The 25,709-nt window shown below is 39.8% G+C and overlaps 1 protein-coding gene across 5 annotated transcripts in view; it reads right to left on the bottom strand.

The window, feature by feature from the left end:
• Positions 1 to 25,709, bottom strand: part of LOC128590125 (UDP-glucuronosyltransferase 1A1) — a 264,050-nt gene that overhangs the window by 149,366 nt on the left and 88,975 nt on the right. For 3 of the 5 annotated variants that reach the window (XM_053597296.1, XM_053597299.1, XM_053597298.1), the window contains one exon: positions 1,067 to 1,213. The exons of the other annotated variants lie outside the window; for them this stretch is intronic. In XM_053597296.1, coding sequence (XP_053453271.1) covers positions 1,067 to 1,213 — 147 coding nt within the window. The remainder of the gene's footprint in view (positions 1 to 1,066; positions 1,214 to 25,709) is intronic. 5 annotated transcript variants of the gene reach the window in all.

Genomic DNA, 25,709 nt, shown 5'->3' with positions numbered 1-25,709 from the left:
TAAGGGTATAAACATCATGGAAGGGAAATATTTATAGATGGTAAAAAACTGTACTTAATAAATCATCATATTAAGAAAAACCAGTAAATTGAAGATGAATGTGCAAAAATCAAAGCTATACCTTCGTTGCCCATAGTCAGTTCAAAATGGAAATGGAAAAACTGCTCTGTGCATAGTAGTTTCAAGTAAAATAAACTGCCCAGTAATAATTTTAATAAAATAATCTTATATAAGGTGAACATTTTTAAACAATATGTCAAGAAATAATGAGAAATACATCCTCCAGAACAAAAAGACTTAAGAGCAAAAAGATATCCATTTTTCTCAATGAAGGAAAACCCAGCAAACCCTGGCTGGGTTTAAAAGACTCTACTCTGCCAAGATGAAAGCAAGAATATGGAAATACATGAATGTGAATAAAGTATTCAAGAAGGTTTTTGAACTCTTGTTCATAGAAGCAAATAGTGGAAAAAGTCTAAATCCTAACTAATATTGATTGATTAGTGAAGCTATTAATATGTTGCATCTAAACTAATGATTTTCCTGCATTTTCAAAAGAAAAGGTCAACTCTGTATGGTTTGGCCTAAAAATAAATTTGTGATTTATTGGTACATAGGAAATACAAGGTAAAACATAATAAATTTGAACCTGATATTGATTTTTAATTTAATTAAATAGACATAATAGGAAATAATTTCAAAACATTTTAAAAGATGCATAGAGCTTAAGTAGCTAGAAAAATACCAAGAATATTTGCCAATAGACGGTAGAACAGGATCACTTAAACAAACAAAGTTTCATTTCATTTTTCTTTTGAAAACAGTATTGACAAATGCAGCTGCAAATTGTGTACGATTATATACATATATCAAGAATGGCACCATTATAAAATTTGGTAACCAACAATGAAATGAATTGGCAAAACATAATGCATTAAACTAGAAAGAAATTCCAAATTAAAAAAATGGAAATGACAAATCATAACTAAGTAAGAAATCTTTTTTTTTTTTAACTTCAAGTCCAAAGACAGGTTATGCCTATTCTGCTAAAGGAGAGACAACTCACCTTGGGCAACGGCTTTCCCTGGTGGCAGTTGATTCCACCTATGAAGATCATGTTGGGCATCAGGGGTCTTGGATATTCCAAAACAAAGTCACTTCGCAGCAACCAGACTGACGTGTGGCTGTACAGATCATATGCTGTGACAGGTGTCTGTAGGATTTCAGAGGCAATTTCTAAGGCTGTTTTTATAAAAATGGGGCAAAATAAGTGCTCATTCAAGTAGAGGATATGATTCGATACTCTCTCCTTGAAAGTCATGGCATCTGAGTACCCTGAGAGAATTCTGGGAACGTAAGAAAGAGAAGCAGGGACCTGTGCACCTTCCTCAAGATAATGGCAAAATATCCCCCTGCTGAAGATCACAGAGGGGAGTGAAAAATACTTGGCAACTATTAAGCCACACATATCAAAAGGGTCCAGAAACACAGCATCAAAAGAACTCTCTTTTAAGTATTGTACTAATTTTTGATCATTAAATAAACTCCTACAGTGTGAAAAAATTAGCTCAAAATAATGAGTGGTAGAGCTACTCAATACATCAAAGAAACTTCGTTGCTGAGATTTCCATTGATCATTGGCAAAAACCAAGAACGCATGGTCCAAATCCTCCAGGGAGTAAGAAGTTTTAAAAGTCTTCACTGTACAATTCAAAGATTGTTCCAATTGCCAACTCACATCTGGCATGATCACAACCACTTCATGTCCTTTCTGGATGAGTCTCTCCACAACCGACCGCATGGTGAACCAGTGGCTTCCATCCATGGGCACCACCAGCAGCTTGCCTGCCTCGGCCAGGCCTGGTGTGAGTAGCAGACACGCACACAGCGGGAGCAGGCTGGGCAGCCCTGCAGGAGCCATCGCAGAACCACAGCCCAGAGCAGTCAGGCTGCCTGGACGCTAAGCTCCAGTGACACAGCGGGAGGAAGAAGGGCAGGCACAAAACCTGTGTTCAAAAGAGGGCGTGAACGCACATGTTCATAGAACAAATCACACTGCTGCTAATGATTGACTCATAAGCACAATAAAGAATAGGACAGCTGCCGAGACACCAACTCTTAGCCTCTCCAGATAAGACTACCTTATTATCTTTGCCCTACAAATAAATTATGCTTAATACTGCAAAGGGACTGTAGAAACTAATTATTAAGCAATGTTTTGGACTTTGACAACACAGAAAGATAAACAGGAGAGAAAATACAGAAAATAAAAAGGGAGAAGAAATACAAAAATAAAGCTTGTATTGATGAAATTTAACTCAAAGCATATTATCCACTGAATAGAAAATACTCTTGCCCAGAAAGAAATTAGCATCTCCTGTTCCAAGGAAAGGCAGCAAGACCCTTTGCAATGACTCCTGACTGACCAGAAATTGTCCAAAAGTGTTTCTGCACTCTGTAGCCATTGTTGCTCATCTTTACATTTTCCACACCTGGGAAGCCTCTGAAATGCTGAACGAGAGGGGCAACCCCTCCTACTTGGACCATCCAGGGTTTGATGGAGACTACCTGGAAGATATGCTGCATGCAAGGGTAGTCACCCACCCAACGCTGCCCCAGAACTTGGCTGAGATGCTTCTCTCTTCCCTCCACACTTACACTTTCTAGCCAGAAACATGGATGGACCTCTGCTGCAGGCTCACCCATCACCTCAGGTGCCCTCCATCAGGAGAGGATCCATTGGTCTCACCCACTCTGCTGAGCACTCCTGAAGTGTGAGGGGGGATCTTCATCTGTTTTCTCCCTCTTTCCACAGTTCCTGTGCTATGCCTTGCACAGGAATGTGTGCTGCATTGGACTGAATTGTACTGTGCATGGTTCCTAGGTACCTTCCTGGGTGAGACCATTGGTGTGAGTCAGGGAACACTTCTGGGGAGCACTCAGTGAGGGGTTCTGCAGCCAACCTAGGAGTATCATCCTTGCTAGGAATAAGATGCACCCCACAGGACACCCTGAATGTTACTGGATATTTGCTTAGTCTCCATTCACCTTGCTGCCTAGGGCACTCTCATAGGATGGTGTAGGAAATGGGCTGGAAGGTGGCAGGGCCCCTCGCAGCCTGGGGAAGCATTCAGGGAATGACCCCTACCCACCCAGGCCTTCTCCTCCTAGATTAACATTCTTTTCACCTGTCAGAACTCACATAGCCCATGCATACTTTCCTTATTACCCTGGCTGTTAAGATTTACCTTATTAAATATACTTTATAAATCTTATTGACTTCAGCGATGAATTCTGCCAAACATGGAGAGAAGAAATAATACCAATTTCTCACTCCCCACAAAATAGGAGGATAGGAAATTGCCTAATTCTTTCAATGAGCTGAGCATTCCCATGATATTAAAATCAGATAAAGACATTTTTTTAAAAAAGTACAGGCTCTTGTGAACATAGACGTGCAAGTTCTAAATAAAAATTTAGTGCCTAATTCAATAAGATATAAAATGTATACAACATATAAAGGTAATATACAATAATCAAGTGGGGTTAGCTCAAGGACGCTGAATCAACATCAGAAAATCATTCATGATTGTCATACCAACTTGATGACAGCATTATTTATAATACCTAGGACTGGGAGCAGCCCTACTGTCCATGCACAGATGAACACTTAAACCAAATAGGGTAGGTGTATGCAATGGAATATCATTCAGCCTTAAAAAGGAAGAAAAATCTGATACATGCTACAACATGAATGAACCTTCAGGACATTTTGCTGAGTGAAATAAGCCACCAAAGAAAAAAAACTATATGATTCCATATTTAAGTGGTATAAAGTCATGGAATTCATAGAATTACTGAGTTGAATGGTGGTTACCAAAGGCTGGGAGGAGTGATAGGGAGTAATTATGTAATGGGTCCAAAGTTTCAGTTTGGGATGACATAAACAGTTTTGGAAATGAATGGTGGTGTTTGGAACATCAATAGACTCAATATTGAACTATATACTTCAAGTAGCTGAGATGATAACTTTCATGCCATGTGTATTTTTTCTACATTCAAAATGAAATAAAGAATTAAAGCAAAAATCAGTCTGCCTAACATAACATATCCTAAAATATACATTGGAAAAAATAAAGCCATGTAATCATTTCAATGATCATACAAAATGTATTTGGCAAAATTCAAAATCCATTCCTGATAAAAAGTCTTAGCACAATTAGTCAATAGAGAAAGTTCTCACCCTAATGAAGGGCATCTTTGAAAAACCCTCAGCTAACCTCATACTTAATGGCAAATGAATTGCAACAAATTGCAAAATCTTGCAGCTAAACCATATAAATAACAATTATCAAAAATAATTGGGAAAAAGTTAGATATGTAATGAGTGCATAAAATACATGTATACATAGACTCCAGGGTTTGTTTGTTTTTTGTACCATGATAAAACAGTAGGCTAATCCTAGTTGAGTATTTGGAGAGTCAAAAGTTATATTTGGATTTTCAACTGCACGTGAGGGCTGGCGTTCCTAAGGGTCATTTGTACTTGCAATGAACACTTGGAAAGTGGAATAAAAATAGCATTTAAATGGCATCAGAAATATGAAATACTTAGAAAAAACTGACAAAAAATGTAAAAGACTGTATACTAAAAGCTACAAAATATTATAAGAAGACCTAAATAAATCCAGAGATATACCATATCCAAAATAAGCCACAGATTCTGAAGAAATCAACTCTCCCAAACTCATCTATGAATTTAACACAACCCAGCAGGATTTTTGGTAGAAATTGTAAAACTGATTCTCAACCTCCTATGAAAATGTAAAAGACATACACTAGTCAAAACATCTCTGATATGAAGGAAATTATTACACAGCTATTAGTATCTCATTTTCAAGACTTATTACAAACCTAAAATAATCAAATATTTCATAAATAAAATGGGGAACAGAGTGGAGTCCAGAAATAGATGCACAGATACACAGACACCAATTATTTACAAAGTTGAAACAGCAATTCAATAGAGAAAAGAACAGTCTTTTCAACAAGGGCATATCTCTACACAAGAAAGCAAGAAAAGACATCACCTCTGGGTTCTTCGACTATTTTGTTCTTTTCTTTCTTGTGCTTTCAGTGTTACATCCAAGGAACCATTGGCACATCCAAGGTCATGAAGATCAGCCCCAATATTTTTTTCTAAGGGTTTTACAGTTTTAGATTTTCTATTTGGGTCTTTGGTCTATTTCAAGTTAACTTTTGTACACGGTACAAGGTAAGGATCCAACTTCATTTTTTGTTGTGCAGAAATGCAGTTGTCCCAGTACCTCATGTAGACAAGACCATTCTTTCCTTTTTGCATGACCTTTGCAGGGTAATCAACAAATCAGTTTCCCAAAGGTGTATTAGTTAATTTCTGATTCTCAATTCTGTTTTGTTGATCTGAATGCCAAAGGCATTCTTTCAGACAATTGGGGGAAATTTAATTGTGAACTGGAAATTTGATGATATTGATGAATTACTGATTGTATTAGGTATGACTGTGATACTAGCACATGGATATGTAACAAATTGTTCTTATTTTTAATATTTAGTGAAATTATTAGGCATAGAACAACATGTCAAGAATTTCCTAAAAACACAACAGCCAAAATTTTCTTAGAGAGGAAAGAAAATTGCATGAATCAGTACAACCAAATATTGAAAGTATTTAACCTAAGGGTTGATCTGGGTGCTCATCATACTATAGTCTCTCCTACATGTAACTTTGAAAACTTTGATAGTGAAAAGTTAAAATAGGAGGGATGATGGGAAGATGGCGGACTGAAGCTTGCTTTCCACAGAGGCTCCCATCCTGAAGGAGAGTTAGGGGACGAAAATTTAGCAAGTAACCTGATGGATTCGAGCAACACCAAGCGAGAAAGTTGAAGAATGCACATCAACCCCGCTGAGGAGAGCTGCGACCACAAGGAAGCAAACAAAAGGTACAAAACCCATCACCAAGTGGACGGGAGTTCCCCCTCCCCCACCTGATCAGCTTAAGGGCCCCACAAACAAAAGGGCAGAAATCAAAGGCCCTCCCACTACACTTCACGGGAGAGACCTACTACAAACTGGACCTACCTCCCTTACTAGGATGCCTAGGCATTCTCCTGCCAGGCATAAAACTGTATAAATCTGTAAATATCCTTTGCTGGCAATTCTGAGCTCCCAGCACTTCCCTCCACTCTCTCTGAGGTCTGAAAGCCTGTCCTCCAGGACCTCGGATTCTTGGGCGACTCCTAAAGGGGAGAGGACAGTCCCCGAGCTGCAGCTGGTCAGCGCTGATTCTGGGGCATGGGAGAGAGGTGAGGACAGTCAGCGGAGGGAGACCCTCACCAGGGTGGTGCTTCCCCGAGGCGAGGTGCAGCAGCCCTCCTTGGGCAACAATACAACCAGGCATATAACTGAGTCAAACTCGCTACCAGCTGCTCTGAGCTCCCTGCTGCTCTGAGCTCCTGGCGCTCCCCCCGCCCTCGCTCTGTGGTCCGGAGACCTGAGCGCCTGCCATGTGACAGGGCAGGGAATTGGGTGGAGCTGAGTCTGTTTTTCGCTGCCTGGCAGTCCTGGGCTCCAGCCGCTCCCTCCGCCCCGCCCCCATTCTGAAGCCTGAAGGTTTGTGCTGCGACAGTACAACCAGGTGAGAGACTGGGAGGAACTGAATTTGCTTGCTGTCGACCGGGCTCCCTACAGCTCGAAACCCCTGCTGGCTCTGGGCTCCCGGCGCTCCCCCACCCTTGCTCTGTGCTCTGGAGACCTGAGTGCCTGCCATGTGGCCGGGCAGGGAACTGGGTGGAGCTGAGTCTGTTCGCTGCCTGGCAGTTCTGGGCTCCAGCCGCTCTCCCCACCCTGCCCCCACTCTGAGGCCTGAAGGCTTGAGCTGTGGTGGTACAACCTGGCGAGAGACTGGGAGGAACTGAATTTGCTCGCTGTCGACCGGGCTCCCTATGGCTCAGAGCCCCTGCTGGCTCTGAGCTCCTGGTGCTCCCCCTGGCCCTCACTCTGTGGTCTGGAGACCTGAGCGCTTGCTGTGTGGCTGGGCAAGGAACTGGGTGGAGCTGAGTCTGTTCGCTGCCTGGCGGTTCTGGGCTCCAGCTGCTCCCCCCACCCCGCCCTCACGCTGAAGCCTGGAGACTTGGGCTGCAGCGGTGCGGTGGAGCCAAAGATTGGGAGGAATTGAGTGAGCTTGCTGCCGGCGGCTCTGAGCTCCCAGCACCCCACCCCACCCTCACTCTGGGATCTGGAGGCCTGTCCCCCAGGAGTCCAGATTCTTGAGGGATTTGTCGGGGCGTGGACAGTGCCCAAACTGCGGCTGGTCTGTCCTGACTCTGGGACACAGGAGTGAGGCAGGGGGAGACCCACATCAGAGCGGCAGTTCCCTGAGGCGGCTGAAGCCATACCCCCTGCCTCCCTGGGCAACCAGAGGAGGCCACCCCTGAGTATAGGATTTGCCTGAGGTGACTCACAGAGCCTGGAAATATCCAGGGTAGGGCCGACTCAGAGAACTGAGACTTCAACCCAGAGTAAGTGCTTCACTGGGGTCAAACAGAAGCCAGCTGACAATAATTCAGAACCACTCAGCCCCACCACACCAGACAGGGCCCCAGTCTCTCAGGCTACAACACTGAAAACCCTAGGAGAAAAATCAAAGGGAGTAAAACAACCATGGGGCGGAATCAGTGGAAAATCTCCGGTAACATGAATAACCAGAATAGATCAACCCCCCCAAGGAAAGAAATGGCAGATGTAATTGAAGATCCCATTCATAAACAACTAGCAGACATGTCAGAAATCGAATTCAGAATTTGGATTGCATACAAGATTGATAAAATGGAATTAGGAATCCGAGGAGAAATTCAAAAGTTGTCTCAAGAATTTAACGAATTTAAAGACAAAACCACCAAAGACTTAGACACACTGAAGCAAGAATTTGCAGCCCTTAAACATATGAAAAATACAGTAGAATCCCTCAGCAACAGAATGGACCAAGCAGAAGAAAGGATTTCTGACATCAAAGATAAAGCCTTCGAACACTCCCAAACTCTCAAAGAGGAAGAGAAATGGGGAGCAAAAATGGATCATTCTCTTAGAGAGCTCTGGGATAATTCAAAGAAGGCAAATATACAAATAATAGGAGTTCCGGAAAACGACGCAGTAGCATCGAGGGGCACAGAGGCCCTTCTGCATGAAATTATGAAAGAGAATTTTCCAGACATGCCCAGAGATTCTGAAATTCAGATAGCAGACAGTTTCAGAACTCCAGCACAATTCAACCCCAATAAGTCATCCCCCAGACATATCATAATTAGCTTCACTAAAGTCAACATGAAGGAGAAAATTCTCAAGGTTATCAGGCGAAAGAAAGCCATTACCTACAAAGGTAAGAACATTAGAATGACTGTAGATCTCTCTGCTGAAAATTTTCAAGCCAGAAGAGGGTGGTCATCGACTTTTAATCTCCTAAAGCAAAATAACTTTCAACCCCGGATCTTGTACCCAGTTAAACTGAGTTTCATCTATGATGGAGAAATTAAATACTTTAATGACATTCATATGTTGAAGAAATTTGCCACAACCAAACCAGCTCTCCAGGATATTCTCAGACCTATCCTCCATAATGACCAACCCAACCCTCTACTACAAACATAAACTCACTCAGAAACTCCTGATCAAACTCCAACTTCTACAATGGTGAAAAGATTAAAATTCTCCACTGGACTTTTGAAAAACTCGATACCCCAAATTTCACCAAACTTATCAATAATCTTCATTAATGTGAATGGCCTAAACTGTCCTCTAAAGAGACATAGGTTAGCTGACTGGATACAAAAACTCAGGCCAGATATCTGTTGCATGCAAGAGTCACATCTTAACTTAAAAGACAAATAGAGACTCAGGGTGAAAGGATGGTCATCCATATTTCAGGCAAATGGTAACCAGAAAAAAGCAGGTGTTGCAATTTTATTTGCAGACACAATAGGCTTTAAACCAACAAAAGTAAGGAAGGACAAGAATGGTCACTTCATATTTGTGAAGGGTAATACTCAATATGATGAGATTTCAATTATTAATATCTATGCACCAAATCAGAATGCACCTCAATTCATAAGAGAAACTCTAACAGACATGAGCAACTTGATTTCCTCCAGCTCCATAATCGTTGGAGATTTCAACACTCCTTTGGCAGTGAGGGATCGATCCTCCAACAAAAAGCTGAGTAAAGAAATTTTAGATTTAAATCTAACCATCCAGCATTTAGATCTAGCAGACATCTACAGAACATTTCATCCTAACAAAACTGAATACACATACTTCTCATCAGCCCACGGAACTTAATCCAAAATCGATCACATCTTAGGTCACAAACCTAACCTTAGTAAATTTAAAGGAATAGAAGTTATTCCATGCATCTTCTCGGACCATCATGGAATAAAATTTGAGCTGAGTAACAACAGGAATCTACATACTCATACAAAAACATGGAAGTTAAATAACCTCATGCTGAACGATAGCTGGGTCAGAGATGAGATCAAGAAGGAAATTGCCAAATCTTTGGAACAAAACGACAATGAAGACACGAACTATCAGAACCTCTGGGACACCGCAAAGGCAGTTCTAAGAGGGAAATTTATAGCACTGCAAGCCTTCCTCAGGAGAACGGAAAGAGAGGAAGTTAGCAACTTAATGGGACATCTCAAGCAACTGGAAAAGGAAGAACACTCTAACCCCAAACCCAGTAGAAGAAAAGAAATAACCAAAATCAGAGCAGAACTAAATGAAATTGAAAACAAAAGAAAAATACAACAGATCAATAAATCAAAAAGCTGGTTTTTTGAAAAGGTCAACAAAATAGATAAACCGTTGGCCAACCTAATCAGGAAAAAAAGAGTAAAATCTCTAATCTCATCAATCAGAAATGACAAAGATGAAATAACAACAGACTCCTCAGAAATCCAAAAAATCCTTAATGAATATTACAAGAAACTTTACTCTCAGAAATATGAAAATCTGAAGGAAATGGACCGATACTTGGAAGCATGTCACCTTCCAAGACTTAACCAGAATCAAGTGGAAATGTTGAACAGGCCCATTTCAAGTTCGGAAATAACATCAACCATACAAAACCTCCCCAAAAAGAAAAGTCCGGGACCAGATGGTTTCACATCAGAATTCTACCAAACCTTTAAAGAGGAATTAATACCTATATTACTCAAACTGTTCCAAAATGTAGAAAAAGAAGGAAGACTCCCAAACACATTCTATGAAGCAAACATCACCCTGATCCCCAAACCAAGAAAAGACCCAACAAGAAAAGAAAATTATAGACCAATATCACTAATGAATATAGACGCAAAAATATTCAACCAGATCCTAACAACATATCAAACAAATCATACATCATGATCAAGTTGGCTTTATCCCAGGGTCTCAAGGCTGGTTCAATATACGTAAATCTATAAATGTAATTCAGCACATAAACAAAGTAAAAAACAAAGATCATATGATTCTCTCAATCAATGCAGAAAAAGCTTTTGATAACATCCAACATCCCTTCATCATCAGAACACTTAAGAAAATCGGTATAGAAGGGACATTTCTTAAACTGATAGAGGCCATCTACAAAAACCGACAGCCAATATCATATTGAATGGAGTTAAATTGGAATAATTTCCACTTAGATCAGGAACCAGACAAGGCTGCCCATTGTCTCCATTTCTCTTTAACATTGTAATGGAAGTTTTAGCCACCGCAATTAGGGAAGAAAAGGCGATCAAGGGCATCCACATAGGGTCAGAAGAGATCAAACTTTAGCTCTTTGCAGATAATATGATTGTATATCTGGAAAACACTAGGGACTCTACTACAAAACTCTTAGAAGTGATAAAGGAATACAGCAACATCTCAGGTTACAAAATCAACATTCATAAATCGGTAGCCTTTATAAATACCAACAGTAGTCAAGCTGAAAAAACAATTAAGGACTCTATCCCATTCACAGTAATGCCAAAGAAGATGAAATATTTGGGTGTTTATCTAACAAAGGATGTGAAAGATCTATATAAAGAGAACTATGAAACTCTAAGAAAAGAGATAGCCGAGAATGTTAACAAATGGAAAAACGTACCATGCTCATGGCTGGGAAGAATCAACATTGTTAAAATGTCCATACTACCCAAAGCAATATATAACTTCAACACAATCCCTATTAAAGTTCCACTGTCATACTTTAAAGATCTTGAAAAAACAATACTTCATTTTCTATGAAATCAGAAAAAACCTCGAATAGCCAAGACATTACTCAAAAATAAAAACAAAGCAGGAGGAATCACACCAGACCTCAGACTATACTACAAATCGATAGTGATCAAAACAGCATGGTATTGGCACAAAAACAGAGAAGTAGATGCCTGGAACAGAATAGAGAACCAAGAGATGAACCTAGCTACTTACTGTTATTTAATCTTTGACAAGTCAATTAAAAACATCCAGTGGGGAAAAGATTCCCTATTTAACAAATGGTGCTGGGTGAACTGGCTGGCAACCTGTAGAAGACTGAAACTGGATCCACACCTTTCACCACTAACCAAGATAGACTCTTACTGGATTAAAGACCTCAACTTAAGACATGAAACTATAAAAATACTAGAAGAGAGTGCAGGGAAAACCCTTGAAGAAATTGGGTTGGGTGAGTTTTTTATGAAAGGACCCCCCGGGCAATTGAAGCAGCTTCAAAAATACACTTTTGGGACTTGATCAAACTAAAAAGCTTCTGCACAGCCAATAACACAGTAAGTAAAGCAAGCAAACAGCCCACAGAATGGGATAAGATATTTGCTGGTTATGTCTCTGACAAAGGTTTAATAACCAGAATCCACAGAGAACTCAAACGCATTAGCAAGAAAAGAACAAGGGATACCATCACAGGCTGGGCAAGAGACTTGAAAAGAAACTTCTCCGAAGAAGACAGGCGAGCGGCCTTCAGACATACGAAAAAATGCTCATCTTTAATCATCAGAGAAATGCAAATCAAAACTACTTTGAGATATCATCTAACTCCAGTGAGACTAGCCTATATCACAAAATCTCAAGACCAGAGATGTTGGTGCCGATGTGGAGAAAAGGGAACACTTTTGCACTGCTGGTGGGAATGCAAACTAATACATTCCTTTTGGAACGATATATGGAGAACACTTAGAGATCTAAAAATAGATCTGCCATTCAATCCTGTAATTCCTCTGCTGGGCATATACCCAGATGACCAAAAACCACATCATAACAAGATATTTGTACCAGAATCTTTATTGCAGCCCTATTCATAATTGCTAAGTCATGGAAAAAACCCGAGTGCCCATCGATCCACGAATGGATTAACAAATTGTGATATATGTACACCATGGAATACTATGCAGCCTTGAAGAAAGATGGAGACTTTACCTCTTTCATGTTTACATGGATGGAGCTGGAACATATTCTTCTCAGTAAAGTGTCTCAAGAATGGAAGAAAAAATATCCAATGTATTCACCCCTACTATGAAACTAACTTAGGACCTTGACATGAAAGCCATAACCAAGTTACAACCTAAGAATAGGGGGAAGGGGGAAAGTGTGGGGAGGGAGGGGGGAGATTTTTTAGAGGGAGGGAGATTGAAAGGATCACACCTGTGGTGCATCTTACAAGGGTACATGTGAGCCTTGGCAAATGTGGAATGTAAATGTCTTGGCAAAGTAACTAAGAAAATGCCAGGAGGGCTATGTCAATTAATGAGATGAAAATGTGTCAAATATTCTATGAACCAAGTGTATGGTGCCCCATGATCATATTGATGTACACAGCTATGATTTAATAAAAAAAAAAAAGAAAAGCTAAAATAAACAATCTTGATAGTAGGACTTAGGCTAGCCCAGTGACTGCTAACTTTGAATTGAAATTGGAACCAGAACCTGAGAGAAGTGAGGAAAGAACACATCCCTTATTGCTATGTGACCACATCCCATCCCCAGGGCTCCAGAGTTACAGCTGCCCCAAATTGTGTAGACTGAACTTGAACTCCTTGCAGCTGGACTCAGTCATCAATTCTGCTGGAACTCACCTAATGCTGAAAATGATTGGCACTGATTGTTTTGCCCACTGAAATATCTTTCGTTTCTCCTGAATCATGATCTCTCATCAATATTTACAGAATGTAATTGCATCGAAGGATATGATTCCCTGGAGAGACTTGATGACATTTTGGGACAGGACACTCTCAGAAAAATTTTCTAGGTAGGACCTAAGTCACCTCACACAGATGCCCCTGCACACACTCAAAAGCACACTCATACAACACTCAATCTGTCATCAGCTATATTTTCTTACAATACAAATGAGTCAAATGAGGACCCCTTGTTCTCCAGACAAATACAAAAAGCTGTATGGTTTTCCAAGAAATAGGGTGGTGTCTGAAGCAGAGGAGAAATATACAGTGTCCATGAGTATTTCAACAAAATTTCCTTCGTACTTGTGCTGTATCCTAGGCTCTTTCTCAGAAAGCCCTCTTGGAAATATGAACTCCTCTTTGAGAATTTAGTTTTCTTTACACTCATAAATATATACACTAATATGTAACCTTCCATAGCTACAAAACATTTTATACATATATATCACTTAATAGATATAAAGATATATAAAAATATTTCTTATATCATTAAAGATCTATGCATAACCAAAAACATATAAAACTATATTGTGTTCAATATATTTCAAACTCTATAGATGTGTGCATATCACAGGTTATATAAAATCACATATAGCTTCCTTTGTCCCTAAACTCTTCTGGGTGATCCAAGAAGTTGTAGGCCCCACCTGTGGCTAGAGGGCAGAGTTCAGCAAACCCTTGGTGGCTCTTGGCACTGTAGTGGATCGAGGGGGAAGGGAAGAAGAGCCCTTTGGAAGGCTCAGCCTCGGAATGTCCACTAAATTGCCCCTCCTCAACTGTTCTTGCTAAGGGCAGAAAGTCACCCCTAATTTTGAAAGACATATGAATTGAAATGGTAGATATTTTTGGAATTTTACTGTTCTGACTTCTTAGAAAGGGCATTATTTCACTTCTTCAATTGGCTGAAAAGTCACTGTTTCACTAACATCTGCTGAGACATTTGTGCAAGAATATGACTGTCATTATACTCAGTCTACTGAACCTTGTGAGAAGACAGAACAACAGGTAGAAAAGAATAGTCCGTTCATAATAGATAATACACTGAGATGACATACCAGGTGTTTCGCCTGGATGTAGCAGCTATACATTTGCCAAGAATCTTACACCTGCAACTGTCAAGGCATTCTCAAGTGCAAGTGACAGAATTCTGACTTCAGCTGGCAAGACCAGCAATATGACTCAATAATGTTTTAGGAGTATACACTATGATACACCACAATAAGGGTATAAACATCATGGAAGGGAAATATTTACAGATGATAAATCATGTGGACCTAATAAATCATACACATTATTAAGAAAAACTAGTAGATTGAAGACGAATGTGCAAAAACCAAAGCTATACTTTCATTGCCCATAATCAGTTCAAAATAGAAATGGAAAAACTGCTGTGTGCACAATAGTTTCAAATAAAATAAACTTCCTAGGAATAAATTTTAATTAAAAAACTTACATAAAGTGTAAAATTTAAAGTAGGATGTCAAGAAATAATGAGAAATACCTCTTCCAGAACAGAAAGACTTACATCTAAAATACATCAATGTCTTCCCAATAAGTAAAGCCCAGCAAACCCATTTAAAAGACTCTTTCCTACTAAAATAAAAGCAAGAATATGGAAATACCTGAATGTGAAGAAAGTATAAAGAATGATTTTGGACTTTGTTCACAGAAGCAAAGCATGGAAAAAACTGTACATCTTTATCAATGTTAATGAATTGATAAAACAATCAATTTGTTGTATCCAAACTAATGATTTCTCTGCATTTTCAAAAGAAAGGGTCAATTTTGTATGGATTGGCCTAAAATGAAATTTGCGATTTATTGATATAGTGAAATATGATATATTAGAGCCTGACACTTAGCCCTAGTTTAATAAAATAGACATAAGAATTTGCATACTTTTATGGTTTTATAGCAAATTATTTCAAAACATTTTAAAAGATGCTAACACCTAAAGTCACTTGAAACCTACTAAGAGCATTTTCCTGAAGGGAGTAGAACAGGATCACTAAAAAACACAAAGTTTCATTTCATTTTTGTTTCAAAATAGTATTGAAAACTGCAGCTGCAAATTGTGTATGATTATATACATATATGGAGAATAGCACCATTATAAAATTTGGTAACCAACAATGAATTGCATAGGCTAAACATAATTCATTAAACTAGAAAGAAATTGCAAATTCAAAAAATGGAAATGACAAATCACAGCTGAGTAAGGAATCTTTCTTTTTAGATTCAAGTCCAAAGCCAGGTAAGCCTATTCTGCAAAAAAAAAGAGACAACTCACCTCAGTCAATGGCTTTCCCTAGTGGCAATTGATGCCCCTGATGAAGATCATGTTGGGCATCAAGGGTCTGGCAGATTCCAAAACAAAGTCAGTTCTCAGCAACCAGACTGACGTGTGGCTGTACAGATCATACGCTATGACAGGTGTCTGCAGATTTCAGAGGCAATTTCTAAGGCCATTTTTATAAAAATGGGGCAAAATAAATGGTCCTCCAGTTCCTTATTGTGTGCCTGGACCGGCAGTGTCCCAACTCCTTCTTATTCCGACTGCTGGCCCAAGTATAGGTTGGAGCCGCAACCCTACCCCATCAGAAACCTTTTCAGCACAGGTCCTCTCCCCGCACTCCTTGTGCTCCCTAACATGCCCAACCCCAGCATCACCTCTTCTCCCTACCCTCTCCCTGAGGAAATTAGGAACCTGTTGGCAGATGAATTAAGAAGTGCCATTAAGGGGAGGCAGAGCAAGATGGCAGCCAAGTAACAGCTTCCTTGCATCTGGGCACCGTGAGTCTGGAGATATAGGACTCCAGGCATCTCTGGCTGGTGGGATCTGCCTATCATCATGCCTGAGAGGATACAGGGAGTCAGCGAGAGACTTCTGTACCCCAACAGGAGGACTAAAACAGTGGAAAACCGGCAAGTGGTCACATGTGTTCAATCCGTCTAAACCCGCCCGCAACTGTAAGTTCAGTAGCAGCGAGACTGCAAACTAGAAAGGCCTTACCTGTGAACTGTTTTGGTGTCTTTGGACTTGGCACTCAGCTGAACTGCCTTGGGGAGAGCCTGAGCGGGAGTGCGGAGAACTTTGGCCTTTGTCTAGGGCCCCAGTCTGAGCCGCTGAGCCAGAAGGAGCTAATAGTGTTTGGCTCTGGGTCACAGGCAGACATTGTGAGCGATTTGCTCCGGCAAGTTCCGCCCTCAGGGTCGCAGAGCTGGAATTGGGTGTGAGCTGGTAACCCAGCGACCAAGTAGCCTCAGGGCGGGGTCTGAGCCGCCTTGCAGCCCTAACCCTCCGGGGAAGAGGGAGACCAGTTTTGACACACAGGGTAAGTGGATAGCCACTTCAGCAGTGATTCCAGCGACAAGCACTTCCCTGAGAAAGCTTCTGCTCAGTAAGTGAACAAGTTCAAAGTGCCTTTTAAGTGGGCTAAAGAGAGATTTAGGGTGTCTACCTGCAGGGGTTTGAGAAACTAGCAGCCTCCAGTCATATCAGAACTGTGATTAACATCTCACACCCCAGAAGACCACATGTTGCCCAGACAATATTCAATAACATATACATACTGCTTTGTTTTTGGTTGTGTTTTTTTTTTTTTGGTTTCGTTTTTTTTTTTGTTTATTTTGATGTTGTGGATTGTTGTTTTGTTTTTTAAGTTCAACTTTTTCCATACAGATCCTTTTTCTTTCTCAATTTTTCTAGTTTAATTATAATTTCCCATTGCTGCCTATTTCAATAATTAGAATTTCATTTTTGTTAGTGTTTCTACCGCTATCATTTGGTTTTTCCAGCCAATTTTATCCCGTAAAGTTTTCTTTTTGGTTTGATTTATAGCATTTTTGTCTTTCCTCTCTAATTGGTGGAGGTGCGGTACTGTGTCTGATCAGGTTAGCAAAGAGCTGCTGACCTCAAGGGAACCACCCAACTGGGCACCCCCAGAAGGTGGGGTTTTTTTTAAGGTTGTATCAAAGTACCGTACTGTACACCTATATTGCTCTGTCTCCCTCTTTCTGTGCCTCTCTTCTTTTTGTCAATATTCCTTTTACCTACCCCCTCTCCTTTCTCTATTTTTCTTTTTTTTTCCTTATCACTCGGTCCTCCTTTCTTTCATCCCTTTTTTGCTCTTAAACCTTCTCACCCTTCTGGTCCTGTAACCCTTAGTCCACAGGCACAAGAACTTAAAGAGCAAGAGCAAGTGAAAGGAAAATTAGGGCAAGGAAACAGATAAAAGAAATCACTCATGAGGAAGAATTAGCAGAAAACTCTGGCAACATGAAGAACCAGTCCAGAACAACCCCACCAAGGGACCATGAGGTAGCTACTGCAGAGGATTCCACCTATAAAGAAATGTTAGGAATGACAGAAAGGGAATTTAGAATACACATGTTGAAAACAATGAAAGAAATGATGGAAACAATGAAGAAAACTGCTAATAAAGTGGAAAATAACCAAAAGGAAATTCAAAAACAGAATCAAATAAGAGATGAACAATATGAAGAATATAAAAAGGATATAGCAGAGCTGAAGGAACTGAAACAGTCAATTAGGGAACTTAAAGATGCAATGGAAAGTATCAGCAACAGGTTAGACCATGCAGAAGAAAGAATTTCAGAGGTAGAAGACAAAGTTCTTGAGATAAGTCAGATAGTAAAAGAGGCAGAAAAGAAGAGAGAGAAAGCAGAATGTTCACTATCAGAATTATGGGACTTTATGAAGCATTCCAACATACGAGTTATAGGAATCCCAGAAGGGGAAGAAGAATGCCCCAGAGGAATGGAAGCCATACTAGAGAATATTATAAAAGAAAATTTCCCAAATATCACCAAAGATTCTGACACACTGCTTTCAGAGGGATATCGGACCCCAGGTCACCTCAACTCTAACTGAGCCTCTCCAAGACACATTGTGATGAACCTGTCCAAAGTCAAGACAAAAGAAAAGATTCTGCAAGCTGCCAGGAGTAAGCGCCAGTTGACCTACAGGGGCAAATCCATCAGAGTGACCGCAGACTTCTCTAATGAAACTTTCCAAGCAAGAAGACAATGGTCATCTATCTTTAATCAACTTAAACAGAACAATTTCCAGCCCAGAATTCTGTACCCTGCTAAGCTAAGCTTCAAAATTGATGGAGAAATCAAATCATTTACGGATATACAAACATTGAGGAAATTCACCACAACAAGACCAGCTCTACAGGAAATACTTCAACCTGTTCTGCACACTGACCACCACAATGGATCAGCATCAAAGTAAGCACTCAGAAATTAAAGGACAGAACCAAATCTCCACACTGATGCAAAAGATAAAACTAAGCAATGGACTCTCACAAAATAAGATGAATAGAATACTACCACACTTATCAATTATCTCAATAAATGTTAATGGCTTGAATTCCCCACTGAAGAGACATAGATTGGTTGACTGGATTAAAAAACACAAGCCATCCATTTGCTGTCTGCAAGAAACACACCTGGCTTCAAAAGACAAATTAAAGCTCCAAGTCAAGGGTTGGAAGACAATTTTTCAGGCAAATGGAATTCAGAAGAAAAGAGGAGTTGCAATCTTATTTTCAGATACATGTGGATTTAAAGCAACTAAAGTCAAAAAAGACAAAGATGGTCACTTTATATTGGTCAAGGGAAAAATACAACAAGAAGACATTTCAATTCTAAATATTTATGCACCCAATTTAAATGCTCCCAGATTCTTGAAACAGACCTTACTCAGTCTGAGCAATATGATATCTGATAATACCATAATAACAGGGGACCTTAACACTCCTCTTACAGAGCTGGACAGATCCTCTAAACAGAAATTAAACAAGGATATAAGAGACTTAAATGAGACCCTAGAACAACTGTGCTTGATAGACGCATATAGAACACTCCATCCCAAAGATAAAGAATATACATTCTTCTCAAAATCCCATGGAACATTCTCCAAAATTGATCATATCTTGGGACACAAAACAAATATCAACAGAATCAAAAGAATTGAAATTTTACCTGTATCTTCTCAGACCATAAGGCACTAAAGGTGGAACTCAACTCTAACAAAAATGCTCGACCCCACCCAAAGGCATGGAAACTAAACAATCTTCTGTTGAATAACAGATGGGTGAAGGAAGAAATAAAACAGGAAATCATTAACTTCCTTGAGCATAACAACAATGAAGACACAAGCTACCAAAACCTGTGGGTTACTGCAAAAGCAGTTTTGAGAGGAAAATTCATCACTGTAGATGCCTACATTTGAGAAACAGAAAGAGAGCGCATCAACAATCTCACAAGAGATCTTATGGAATTGGAAAAAGAAGAACAATCTAAGCCTAAACTCAGTAGAAGAAAAGAAATATCCAAAATCAAATCAGAGATCAATGAAATTGAAAACAAAAGAATCATTTGGAAAATTAATGAAACAAGGAGTTGGTTTTTTGAAAAAATAAATAAAATAGATAAACCATTGGCCAGACTAACGAGGAATAGAAAAGTAAAATCTCTAGTAACCTCAATCAGAAACGATAAAGGGGAAATAACAACTGATCCCACAGAGACTCAAGAGATCATCTCTGAATACTACCAGAAACTCTATGCCCAGAAATTTGACAATGTGTAAGAAATGGATCAATATTTGGAATCACACCCTCTCCCTAGACTCAGCCAGGAAGAAATAGAGCTCCTGAACAGACCAATTTCAAGCACTGAGATCAAAGAAACAATAAAAAAATCTTCCAACCAAAAAATGCCCTGGTCCAGATGGCTTCACTCCAGAATTCTATCAAACCTTCAAGGAAGAGCTTATTCCTGTACTGCAGAAATTATTCCAAAAAAATTGAGGAAGAAGGAATCTTCCCCAACACATTCTATGAAGCAAACATCACCCTGATACCAAAACCAGGAAAAGACCCAAACAAAAAGGAGAATTTCAGACCAATCTCACTCATGAACATAGATGCAAAAATTCTCAACAAAATCCTAGCCAATAGATTACAGCTTATCATCAAAAAAGTCATTCATCATGATCAAGTAGGCTTCATCCCAGGGATGCAAGGCTGGTTTAACATACGCAAGTCCATAAACGTTATCCACCATATTAACAGAGGCAAAAATAAAGATCACATGATCCTCTCAATAGATGCAGAAAAAGCATTGGATAAAATCCAGCATCCTTTTCTAATTAGAACACTGAAGAGTATAGGCATAGGTGGCACATTTCTAAAACTGATCGAAGCTATCTATGACAAATCCACAGCCAATAATTTACTGAATGGAGTAAAACTGAAAGCTTTTCCTCTTAGAACTGGAACCAGGGAAGGTTGTCCTCTGTCACCTTTACTATTCAACGTAGTGCTGGAAGTTCTAGCCAATACAATTAGGCAAGACAAGGAAATAAAGGGAATCCAAATGGGAGCAGAGGAGGTCAAACTCTCCCTCTTTGCTGACGACATGATCTTATACTTAGAGAACCCCAAAGACTCAACCACTAGACTCCTAGAAGTCATCAAAAAATACAGTAATGTTTCAGGATATAAAATCAATGTCCACAAGTCAGTAGCCTTTGTGTACACCAATAACAGTCAAGATGAGAAGCTAATTAAGGACACAACTCCCTTCGCCATAGTCTCAAAGAAAATGAAATACCTAGGAATATACCTAACGAAGGAGGTGAAGGACCTCTATAAAGAAAACTATGAAATCCTCAGAAGGGAAATAGCAGAGGATATTAACAAATGGAGGAACATACCATGCTCATGGATGGGAAGAATCAACATTGTTAAAATGTCTATACTTCCCAAAGCAATCTACCTATTCAATGCCATTCCTATCAAAATACCAACATTGTACTTTCAATATTTGGAAAAAATGATTCTGCGTTTTGTGTGGAACCGGAAAAAACCCCGTATAGCTAAGGCAGTTCTCTGTAACAAAAATAAAGCTGGGGGCATCAGCATACCAGATTTTAGTCTGTACTACAAAGCCATACTGCTCAAGACAGCATGGTACTGGCACAAAAACAGAGACATAGACACTTGGAATCAAATTGAACACAAAGAAATAAAACTAACATTTTACAACCACCTAATCTTTGATAAACCAAACAAGAACATACCTTGGGGGAAAGACTCCCTATTCAATAAATGGTGTTGGGAGAACTGGATGTCTACATGTAAAAGACTGAAACTGGACCCACACCTTTTCCCACTCACAAAAATTGATTCAAGATGGATAAAGGACTTAAACTTAAGGCATGAAACAATAAAAATCCTCCAAGAAAGCATAGGAAAAACACTGGAAGATATTGGCCTGGGGAAAGACTTCATGAAGAAGACTGCCATGGCAATTGCAACAACAACAAAAATAAACAAATGGGACTTCATTAAACTGAAAAGCTTCTGTACAGCTAAGGAGACAATAACCAAAGCAATGAGACAACCTACACAATGGGAAAGGATATTTGCATATTTTCAATCAGACAAAAGCTTGATAACTAGGATCTATAGAGAACTCAAATTAATCCACATGAAAAAAGCCAACAATCCCTTATATCAATGGGCAAGAGACATGAATAGAACTTTCTCTAAAGACGACAGATGAATGGCTAACAAACACATGAAAAAATGTTCATCATCTCTATATATTAGAGAAATGCAAATCAAAACAACCCTGAGATATCATCTAACCCCAGTGAGAATGGCCCACATCACAAAATCTCAAAACTGCAGATGCTGGCGTGGATGTGGAGAGAAGCGAACACTTTTACACTGCTGGTGGGACTGCAAACTAGTACAACCTTTCTGGAAGGAAGTATGGAGAATCCTCAAAGCACTCAAGCTAGACCTCCCATTTGATCCTGCAATCCCATTACTGGGCATCTACCCAGAAGGAAAGAAATCCTTTTATCATAAGGACACTTGTACTAGACTGTTTTTTGCAGCTCAATTTACAATCGCCAAAATGTGGAAACAGCCTAAATGCCCACCAACCCAGGAATGGATTAACAAGCTGTGGTATATGTATACCATGGAATACTATTCAGCCATTAAAAAAAAATGAAGACTTTACATCCTTCGTATTAACCTGGATGGACGTGGAAGACATTATTCTTAGTAAAGCATCACAAATGGAGAAGCATGAATCCTATGTACTCAATTTTGATATGAGAACAATTAATGACAATTATGGTTATGGGGGGAAAACAGAAAGAGGGAAGGAGGGAGGTGGGTGGGGCCTTGGTGTGTGTTACACTTTATGGGGGCAAGACATGATTGCAAGAGGGACTTTAAAATAAAAATAATAAAATAAAAAATAAATGCTCCTCCATATAGAGGATATAGTTCTATATGCTCTCCTTGAAAGTCCTGGTGTCCAAATACCCTGAGAAAACTCTGGGGATGTAAGAAAGAGAAGCAGGTACCTGTACACTTTCTTCAAGATAATGGCAAAATATCCCCCTGCTGAAGATCATAGAGGGGAGTGAAAAATACATGGCAACTATTAAGCCACACATATCAAAAGAGTCCAGAAACACAGCATCAAAATAGCTCTCTCTTAAGAATTCTACTAATTTTAGGCCATTAAACAAACTCCTGCAGTGTGAAAAAACTAGCTCAAAAACACCAGTTGTTGAGCTTCTTAATGCATCAAAAGAACTTTGTTCTCGATGTTTCCATTGATCATTGGCGAAAACCAAGAACTCCTGGTCCAAATCATCCAGGGAGTAAGAAGTTTTAAAAGTCTGTACAATTCAAAGATTCTCCCAGTTGCCAACTCACCTCTGGCATGACCACAACCAACTCATGTCCTTTCTGGATGAGCCTCTCCACAACTGACCACATGGTGACCCAGTGGCTCCCATCCTTGGGCACCACCAGCAGCTTGCCTGCCTCGGCCAGGCCAGGTGTGAGCAGCAAACACACACACAGGGGAAGCAGGTGGGGCAGCCCTGCAAGAGCCATCGCAGACCCATAGCCCAGCTGTAATAAAGCAGGAGGAAGAAAGGCAGGCACAAAACCTGTGCTCAAATGAGGGCGTGAATAACCATGTTCATAGAACACATCACACTGCTGCCAATGATTAAGTCATAAGCACAATAATGAATGGGCAGCTGCTGAGATACCCACTCTTAGGCTCTCCAAATAAGACTACCTTATTATCTTTGCCCTACAAATTTATCATGCTTAATTCTGCAAAGTGACTTTAGAAACTAACACTTTGGACTCTGACAACACAGAAAGATAAACAGGAGAGAAAATAAATACAGAAAATAAAAAGGGAGAAGTAAAAAAATACAAAAATAAAGCTTGTATTGATGAAATATGTCTCAAAGAAAAATGTGGATGTTATCCACAGACCAGAAAGTACTCTCTCCCAGAAGGAAACTGGATCTCCTGTTCCAAGGAAAGACAGCATGGTCCTTTGCAGTGACTCCTGACTGACAGGAAATTGTCCACATGTGTTTCTGCACTCTGTAGCCATTGCTGCTTGTCTTTCTATTTTCCACACCTGTGAAGCCTCTGAAATGCTGAACAAGAGGGACAACCCCTGCTATTTGGACCATCCGGATTTGATGGAGAGCAATATGCATTGGTCTCCCCCACTCTGCTGAGCACTTCTGGGGGCCAGGGGTGGCCTTCCTCCAGTTTTCCCCCTCCTTCCACAGCTCCTGTGCTGTACCTTGCACAGGAATGTGTGCTGCAATGAACCAAATTTGACTATGCAGGGTTCCCAGGTATCTTCCTGGCTGAGCCCATTGGTGTGAGTCAGGGGACACCTGGGGAGCATTGAGGAGTTCTGCAGCCAACCTAGGAGCATCATCCTTGCTAGAACAATATATGCACCCCACAAGTCACCCTGACTGCTACTGGATATTTGCTTAGTCTGCATTCACCTTGCAGACCGGGGCCCTCTCATATAATGATTGTGGAGGAACGAAAATGGTAGTGTGTGTTCTACATTCCCTGAAGGCTCACGTCAGAGCAGAAATCAGAGAATTGGAAATAGGAAATCACTAGAGGAAAGCAATGAGACAACAGCAGGTTCTTTCAGATCAATTAATGTTCTAAAGGTCTAGCAAGAATGATCTGATCAAAAAATAGAGAGAAGAAATAAATTACCAAGGAGGGAAATGAGAGATTCATCATAGATTCTACAGATATCAATATGAATGTGTGTATGACAATAAATTCTTCAACTTACGTGACATGTACAAATTCCTTGACAGACACAAGCTATCAGAATTTTTACAAGAACAAATAAATTACCCACATAAAGATAGCCTATATATTATAAACAGACATTATATCTGTAATTCCAACATTTCCAAAAATAATACATCAAGTCCAGAAGACTTCAGTGATGTATTCTACCAAATCTGGAAGGAAAAAATAATACTAATTCCTCACAATCTATTGTATGAAATAGGAGCATAGGAAATTTCCTAATTTGTTCAGTGAGCCCAGCATTCCCACAATATTAAGAACAGATAAAGAATTAAGAGAAAAAAAAAAAAGGTACAGACCACTATAACTATAGATTTTATGGCCATAGCAAAAAGGTAACAAAGACATTATATCTGGGTTCTTCCTCCCCAACACCTAGAACCTGATTTAGCCATCATAAAAAAAAAAAAATGATGGAAACCCAAACCAAGGAATATTCTACAGAATGCATGACCCAGTACTGCTTAAAACTTATCAAAGTCACCAATAACAAGGGAACTTGTGTCCTGCATAAGAACCCAGAAAAGAAAATAGGATATTAGGGAAAAAATAATGGAATCTTAATAAAATATAAACATTAGGGTGGTGCCTGTGGCTCAAAGGAGTAGGGCGCTGGCCCCATATGCCAGATGTGGAGGGTACAAACCCAGCCCTGGCTAGAAACTGGGGGAAAAAAAAAAAAATATATATATATATATATATACACACACACACACACAGTAGTTCATCATAATACGTTAAAATTGGCTCGCAGTGGTGATTAATGTGCCACAAAAACAAGATTTAACACGAGGGAAAATTGATAAAAGGCTTATGGGAATTCTCTGTAATATTTTTTGCAAACTTGATTTAAATCTAAAATTATTCCAAAATATTTATTTTAAAAAAGTGAGGCAGGAGGCAGAGGCAAGATGGCCAACTGGACCCAGCTTTCCACAGAGGCTCCCATCCAAAAGGAGAGTTAAAGGAAAGAAGTTTAGTAAGTAAGGTGATGGCTTGGAGCTGAGCCAAGAAAGAAGGTTGAAGAATGCACATCAACCCTGCTGAGGTGAGTTGTGACCCCAAGGAAACAAACAATAGGTACAAAATCCATTGCCAAGCAGACAGCAGTCCCCTCCCCCATGAGAACGGCTTGTAGTATACTTTCTACAAACAAGAGAACAGAGTTCAGATATCCTCCTATTTTATCCCATGGGAGAGACCCTCTACAAACCAGAACTCCTTCCCCTACTACAGTGCCATGGCACTC

The sequence above is a fragment of the Nycticebus coucang genome, chromosome 7, assembly GCF_027406575.1.
Source record: "Nycticebus coucang isolate mNycCou1 chromosome 7, mNycCou1.pri, whole genome shotgun sequence".
NCBI classification, from domain to species: Eukaryota; Metazoa; Chordata; class Mammalia; order Primates; family Lorisidae; genus Nycticebus; species Nycticebus coucang.
This window is presented reverse-complemented; position numbering and strand designations above follow the sequence as displayed.